Below are 8,178 nucleotides of genomic sequence, written 5' to 3' on the forward strand. Positions count from 1 at the left end.
TGGTTTGCCTCAAACCAAAAAAAGTTCTATTGGGACAGAATCCACAAAATACCTGAAAGATGGGGGAAATGTGTAGCTAGCGATGGACATTACTTTGAATAAAGCACTTTTGGTGTTTCTCTTGAAATTATCTTATTTTCTTTGATTACAAAATCTGCCATTATTAACCGGTACACCTAGTATATAGTATGCTAATGGACAGAAAAATGCATTAAAAAATTAACGGAAGGAAACAAACCAAAAAGATAACAGTGACTTGTCTTGAGGTGAGGTTTGTCTTTTGCTTCCTTCTTCTTTTTGTTGCTTTCTAAATGTTCTTCAATGAGCATGTATTATATTTATTGTTGTTTTTATGTATTTATTTTTTAAATCAGAAAATAAAGGTATCAAGAAAAAGTCATTTCTCTGTGTCAGAGCCAAAGGTATAGATTTACACTCTATTATGCTATTTATATTAGCTGCCAGGGAGAGGGAAATTACTAACTTTTTCATGGTCCATCACTGCGCTGTTTGATTTCTTCAAACCAATATGTATATTAAGTTTTAAAAAATGAAATAAAGATGTTTAACTTCTCCATGGAAAGTGGGTTACATGGGAAACTACTATTAATCTCAGAATCTCATTTTAATTATTATAAAGGCAGACACACTTGGGAGAACACAATGAAACAAAGACCTGTATAATTCACACAGATAGAAGCCAGAGTTAAGACACTGAAACCATCCATTATAAAATAGAGATGTAGGAGGAAACATTTAATTTTTTTCAGGGGGTTAGGGTTTATTTTAAAACATATTTTTTATTGTTAGGGTTTATTGTTATCAAACCGATAACAATATTCAGAACTGAGGGAGTTGAGATATTCTGCTCTATAAATAGCAAATCAGTGCTATCATGAGAAATGTTTCTTATGCAATTTTATATATTCTACTAGAGGCCCGGTGCATGAAATTCATGCACACAGGGGTGGGGGGTTCCTCAGCCCGGCCTGCGCCCTCTTGTAGTCCACGAAGTCCTCAGAAGATGTCCAACTGATGGCTTAGGCCCGCTCCCCAGGCAGTCAGACATCTTTAGCACTGCCGCCACCACCACTGCGCTTGCCAGCTGTGAGCCCAGCTCCTGCGTTGAGCGTCTGCCCCTGGTGGTCAGTGCACATCATAGCAACCGGTCGTCCTGACGTTTGGTTGATCTGCATATTAGCCTTTTATTATATAAGATTGTGGTATTAAAAGACATGTACTTATTACTTCTAGACATAACTCATCACATAGCTGTACTCACGTGGGTGATGCTTCCTGATCCATTCTAAGCAATCAAATGCGACCTTTTTAGGCTTCTTTGGTAGCACATAGTATTTCAGATTATGTCTGTTAAAGCTCATGGTAAACCTAAAAGAAGTCCCAAACATAAAATTTTGTTACTATGAGAAAATACAGTTTCAGCCACCTTCAAAAATTAAATGCTGATGTTCCACAAAGCAAACCTAATCATCGAGTTGTGTTAAATTGAATATTGCCCTGGCAGCTTACATAATAGAACAGAGAAACGGAAGTTGGGTTAAGGGGCTAACAAAATGAATGGTGACAAGGAGGGGGTGTCTATGGGACTAGCTGACGAGGAGCTAAGGACGGTAGAAGAGAACACATGCAGATAAGCCGAGAGCCCAGCCTCCAAGATGAAGATGACTAAGAGCAGAGATGACTAAAACATTACTTAAAAGATTAAGAAAATCAGCCCAGCCAGTGTGGCTCAGTGGTTGAGCATCGACCTATAAACCAAGAGGTCGCGGTTCGATTCCTGGTCACAGCACATGCCTGGGTTGCGGGCTTGATCCCCAGTCGGGGGTGTGCAGGAGGCAGCCAATCCATGATGATTCTCTCATCATTGATGTTTCTACCTCTCTCTCCCCCTCCCTTCCTCTTGGAAATCAATTAAAAATAAATAAATAAACAAATAAATAAATAAATAAATAAATAAGAAAAACCATAGAGAAAACATATACGTTTTCCCAAATTTTGACTGTGTACATGAGGGGCTAATTGCCAGGCAACAAAAGGTGCATGGGCCGTTCTACTTTGGCTCTGCGTCCCGGAGAGAATGTGGGTGACGCTGAGACAAATGTGCTCTTCTCTCTTTCTGGTCTTTTGCCCTTGGTATCCCACTTCCTCTCTCGCACTTCCTCTCCACTATCTCCTCTCTTGAACTTCAGTTTCTTCTGTGAATTCTTCCCTTTTGTCTCTCATCACCAGTCCTAAAAACAACAAAAGCTTCCCCTGACCCAATACTGTACTGCTGCTGGCATCCCACCTTTCTTTCCTGCCTGGGTTGCAGGCTTGATCCCCAGTGGGGGGTGTGCAGGAGGCAGCCGATCCATGATGATTCTCTCATCATTGATGTTTCTACCTCTCTCTCCCTCTCCCTTCCTCTTGGAAATCAATTTTAAAAAATTATATATATAAAAACCCATAAGAGAAAACATATACGTTTTCCCAAATTTTGACTGTGTACATGAGGGGCTAATTGCCGGGCAACAAAAGGTGCGTGGGCCACTGTACTTTGGCTCTGCATCCCCGAAAGAATGTGGGTGACGCTGAGAGATGTGCTCTTTTCTCTCTCTGGTCTTTTGCCGTTGGTATCCCACTTCCTCTCTCGCACTTCCTCTCCACTATCTCCTCTCTTGAACTTCAGTTTCTTCTGTGAATTCTTCCCTTTTGTCGCTGAATATGTTCTAAGATCACCAGTCCTAAAAACAACAAAAGCTTCCCCTGACCCAATACTGTACTGCTGCTGGCATCCCACCCTTCTTTCCCTCCAGTGGCAAGTTTCTGGGAAGACACTTACGCTTCCAACCGACTAACCACACACTCCGTTTCTCCTCATCACTTCCATTCTGGCTTTCCCGTTACCATTCTACGGAAACTGTCTTATCAAAGCTTTTACAGCTAAAGAACTGTTACAGGATCCTTGGCCTGCAGGGACCCTCCACTGCCCCAGGGTCCAACATCTCCGCAGGAAGAACAAGTTAACTATAGAGCACAAAGACCTCCCGTGCCTGGGCTGATGGTGAGGAGGCTGCTATTACAAGGGTGTGGAGATCAGAGAGAGGCAACCACTGGCTCTGTTTTTGTATCTAATTCCAAGCTAGCTGGGTCCAGGTTTTGTTGCCATTGGTAGGATAAATGTGTTTAGTTTTAGGACCAAAGAATGCCTCGCTGCGGAGGGCAGCCAAGCTCCTGAAGGAACAGCTGTACAGGTAAGAAGGCCACGCAGAAGGCAGTAGTAACCTTCACCTACATTTGTTTTTGCATTGGTTTCTCAGACCAAATCCTCTCTGACCTCCCAGTCACGCCACATTGGCTATTCTTGCTGAAAACCCATTAGCTCTCAGTTTTACATTCCCTTCACCTCTCTGATCTCCCCATCTCCATCTTTTCTTCCTTCGCTCACTTCCTAAGTGACAATCACCCCCGCAATGCTACGCTCTTCTCTTCTTCCCTACCTCATCTTCTTCAGGGGCCACACTTTCCTTAAACTGCATCCAAATAAAGGGTGTCCCGAAATTCAAGCAATTAGTAATTTTGATAGAAAACACAGGTTTATAATTAAAAATTGTAAATGTTTTACTGATTCATAAAGTATACAGTATAGGGTTATGTATGGAATAGCACATCGGGTAAATGGCCTCCATGGCTTTGCTGGCACATATGCAAAGCCGTGGTCTTCACTGGTCTTCACTGTCCCTGCTCCTGGGCCATCATTGGTACTTGGTCATGCTTATCAAATTGAAGGGATTGAAATCAAAGGGCAACAGATATTAGAATCTGATTCACTAAACCAAGTAAAATTAGGCTTTTATTTTTTTTGTTGTTGTTGTTAATGCTCACGCAAAATTCAAATCTTGCGTGAATTTTGGGACACCCTTTAGCATTCCGAGTCCCAACTTTTGCCTCCAGCTTAGACCTCTTTTCAGATTTTCAACCCACAATCCAACTTCTTTTCACACAGGTGGTCTAAAACTGTGCACACGAGTCCCGACTTTTGCCTCCAGCTTAGACCTCTTTTCAGATTTTCAACCCACAATCCAACTTCTTTTCACACAGGTGGTCTAAAACTGTGCAGGCGTGCCCCCCCAGGGAGTCACAAAGACTTTCTCAAAGCATAAGAGCAAAGACAAATTTAAAGGAACCGATTCCCAGGTCCTCCCTTCTGCATTTTCACATGTAACTTTTGCTAAAAGACTGATCTGAGAATGCACCTGCACTCAGGCATCCTGCTGGTTTCTCCTGCCCCGTTTTCTTCCTTTCACAATTGTCCTCCCACTTTCTAAAAACAAACAAACGAACCCTACCTTTGACTCATTCTGAACTTTACTATCCTGCACTCTTCCAGATGCAAAAACCTCCAGGACATTAAAAAAAAAAAGAGTCTAGTATGGGTATAGATAAAGCTTTCTTTAGCCAAAGAAACTGAAACCGCTGGTGAAGCTTCGTGTTTGTAAGTGTTTTACGTATTTCTGTTAAGGGCAGGTATGACATCAGGAATGAAGCATTTCAGCCTCTAATGGAATGTTCTGGTTTCAGATACAGAGGAAGGTGGTGGGAGTGAAGATGATTTTTACTTTATGACCGTGCTTCTTCCTTCATCCCTGAAAACTGTCAGAGAATGCATTACTCTGAGTCAAAACCAGCCCCCTTATATCACTTGTACAAGACACTCAGAGCTTTCTTTTAGTGCTTGAAATGGCAGAAGCATGTGTAGCAAGCAGATTGTGGTGAAGAAGGGGGCAGATAAAAGTCTGATATATTCAAGGACTAATTTGATTGTTCTCAGTTCATTACTTACAGTCACTGCCACAGCAAAAAGGAACTGCAGTCCTGATAAATCCTGGCATTAAAAAAAATTGCTCAGGCCTGGCCAGTATGGCTTAGTGGTTTGAGTGTCATCCCATGCACCAGGAGGTCACTGGTTGGATTCCTGGTCAGGGCACATGCCAGGTTGCTGGCTCAATCCCCAGTGGGGGCCGTGTAGGCAGCCAATCAATGTACCTCTTTCATCAATGTTTCTCTCTCCCCCTCTCCCTTCCTCTCTCTCTCTAAATCAATAAAAACATATTTTAATAAAAAATAATGGCCTCATTGCCTTTTCCTACGTTTTACACCACACTTTAATATTAGAACAATGTTTCATGCATTAAAAAAAAGCCTGGTCAGTATGGCTCAGTGGTTGAGTGTCAGTCAACCCAGGAACCAAGTGGTCGTTGGTTCGATTCCTGGTCAGGGCACACACCAGGTTGAAGGCTCGATGCCAGTAGCAGGAGGCAGCCAATCAATGATTCTCTCTCATCATTGATGTTTCTATCTGTCTCTCTTCTCCCTTCCTCTCTCTGAAATCAATAAAAACATATTTAAAAAAATCTGAGTCAAAAAAGAAAGACAGTAGCAATGCTGGTGGGAATGTAAAATGGGCAGGCACTTTGGAAAATAGTCTGGCAGTTCTCAAAAGGTAAAAAATAGAGTTAGCACAAAACCCAACAATTCCATTCCTCGGTCTATATCCAAGAGTCAGGAAAACACAGGGCCGCATAAGAACTTGTATGTGAATGCTCATAACAGCATTACTCTTAATAGCCAAAAAAGGTATAAACAATCCCAGTGTTGACCAATGAATAAATAAAATGCGATATACCCATAACAATGGAATATTCTTCAGCAATAAACTCTGAAAACATTATGCTAAGTGGAAGAAGCCATATTGGATGATTCTCTTTAAATGAGACTAGAGGCCCAGCACTCGCGCGATCAGGACCAATCTTCCCCGCTGCCTGCCACATCTACCACCACCCACCCCCGGTTCCCAGCTGGGGGCAGACCCCCTGGTGGTCAGTGCACGTCATTGCCAACTGGTTGTTCAGCCATCCAGTCAATTTGCATTATATATATATATAGCGATCCAGAACAGGCAAATCTAAAGACAGAAGGTAGATTGGTGGTTGCCTCGGGCTGCTAGGGGGTGTGAGGGCAAGTGGGATTGACTACTAATGGATATGAGTGCTTTTGCAGGGTGAGGAAAACATTCTAAAATTGATTGTGGTGATGGCTGCACAACTCTGGCTACTCAAAACCACTGAATGATACACTTTAAATAGGTGAACTGTATGGCATGTGCATTATATCTCAATAAAGCTGATATATTACAAACATTTGGCATAAAATCTGAAATTTTTATTTGTGGCGTAATTGAGAAATGTTTACTAATTTAGTCAAACAGACTACTTTTACTAAAAATAAGAAAATGACATCATATTAGGACAGAAAGCTGTAGATCTCAGATCCAATTAAAACCAAAACAAGTATCTCTACAGCAAACAGACTGCTAAAATCCAGCAGATGGCCGCTAACTAAAAGCAGCATTCCCACAATTTGTTAACATGAAAAAGATAAGTCTCTCTGATTTCATTACATAGAACAAATCTGACTCGGCCTGCTGGAAAGCTGTTTGGAATTACCAGATATTGTAGTTAGAGGCAGTTCTCATCAATTGATAAATGGGTAACTGAAATGTGGAATGCCCCCAAAATGGAAGATTATTCAGCCATAAAAATGAATGAATGAGGTACTGATACAGGCTACCACATGGAAGTCCTTTGAAAACATTATGCTGAGTGATGGGGAGTGACTGCTTATAAGACGGAGGTTTCTTCTTTGGATGATGAAAACGTTCTAAACTGAGATTTGGGGGATGGTTGAACAATTCTGTGGAAATTCAAAAAACCCAACTAAATTCTAACCTTTAAACGGGTGAATTTTATGGTGTGTCAATTATATCTTAATAGAGATATGATTTTTTAAAAAGAAGTTTGGATTTCATTGTATTTCTCTAAGGGAGTTGTTGCCATTAAAATAAAAAATATTATCGGGTCCAGGGTGTCAAACTCATGTGATTTTAAGTGATGTGTTAGGAAATGGAATCAATTTGTGCTCAGCTCTTGTTGCTTTTGGAACTGAAATACTTGTCATGAGGCTATGTACTGGTTTATGTGAATTATAAACAGTCAAAATTTTCTTTTTTTATATATAAGAAAATAAGTCTCATGCGGCTGATTGGTTTGGCAATGAAAACTGGATTTGCGCCCTGACTGGTGTGGCTTAGTGGATAGAGCGTCGGCCTGCGGACTCAGGGGTCCCGGGTTCGATTCCGGTCAAGGGCATGTACCTTGGTTGTGGGCACATTCCTAGTGGGGGGTGTGCAGGAGGCAGCTGATCGATGTTTCTCTCTCATCGAGGTTTCTAACTCTCTATTCCTCTCCTTTCCCCTCTGTGAAGAATCAATAAAATATATTTTAAAAAAACCAAAACACTGGAGTTGCCAATTAGGTGATATGGTAGTCATTTCCCATTATTTGAAAGAGCTAATCAGTAGCCACAAAGTTTTGACAAAACTAATTTAAAAGCATATCACAGGATAAAAAAATATGTAAAAAATAGATTAGGAAAGGTCTTCAGAATATACTGGATATAAGGTTCATTTATGTGAAACAGCAACAATATTTAATAGTCACTGGGTAAGTCTTGGTAAGGCATTTTTTAGGGTATATTTCCCAGAAAAAGTAAAGTGAGTAACTAATGATCTGACTTATTTTGCCAGTCACATGTTTTATAAATCTTTGCTTTCAACAAAATTTGGAGGACTTAATTGAGTTGTCGGTTGAAACATCATTAAAAATAATTTTTCATGACAGATCATTATGTAATTTTGGCATATGTGTCAGAGGGAATTCAAATTGAGTGTTATTACTACAATAAAATGCTTTCCATTCCCATCCACGTTTCTGCAAGCAATGTTTCTCAACGCTTACATCTATAAAAGAAATTTAAGCCACCCGGACAGCATGGCTCAGTAGTTGAGCATCGACCTATGAACTAGGAGATTCAGTTCCCTGTCAGAGTACAGGCCCAGGTTGTGAGTTCAGTCCCCAGTGTGGGACTTGTAGGAGGCAGCCAATCAATGATTCTCTCTCATCATTGATGTTTTTATCTCTCTCTCCCCTCTATTTCTGTACAACAGACACACAGTGAGGGGAAGTCACTGTGAGCCCAGACAAAAACTATGCAGGAAAGGCTGTGGCCACCAGGGGGTGCTCAGTGTCCCTGAACACAAGGATCATCCCAGCAGTAGAA

General features: G+C 41.1%; 1 protein-coding gene across 1 annotated transcript in view; it reads right to left on the reverse strand.

Annotated features, from left to right (window-relative positions):
- Nucleotides 1-8,178, reverse strand: part of BLM (Bloom syndrome RecQ like helicase) — an 88,732-nt gene that overhangs the window by 32,529 nt on the left and 48,025 nt on the right. The window contains exon 13 of the mRNA XM_015567738.1: nt 1,283-1,389. Coding sequence (XP_015423224.1) covers nt 1,283-1,389 — 107 coding nt within the window. The remainder of the gene's footprint in view (nt 1-1,282; nt 1,390-8,178) is intronic.

The sequence above is a fragment of the Myotis davidii genome, unplaced genomic scaffold, assembly GCF_000327345.1.
Source record: "Myotis davidii unplaced genomic scaffold, ASM32734v1 scaffold324, whole genome shotgun sequence".
NCBI lineage: Eukaryota > Metazoa > Chordata > Mammalia > Chiroptera > Vespertilionidae > Myotis > Myotis davidii.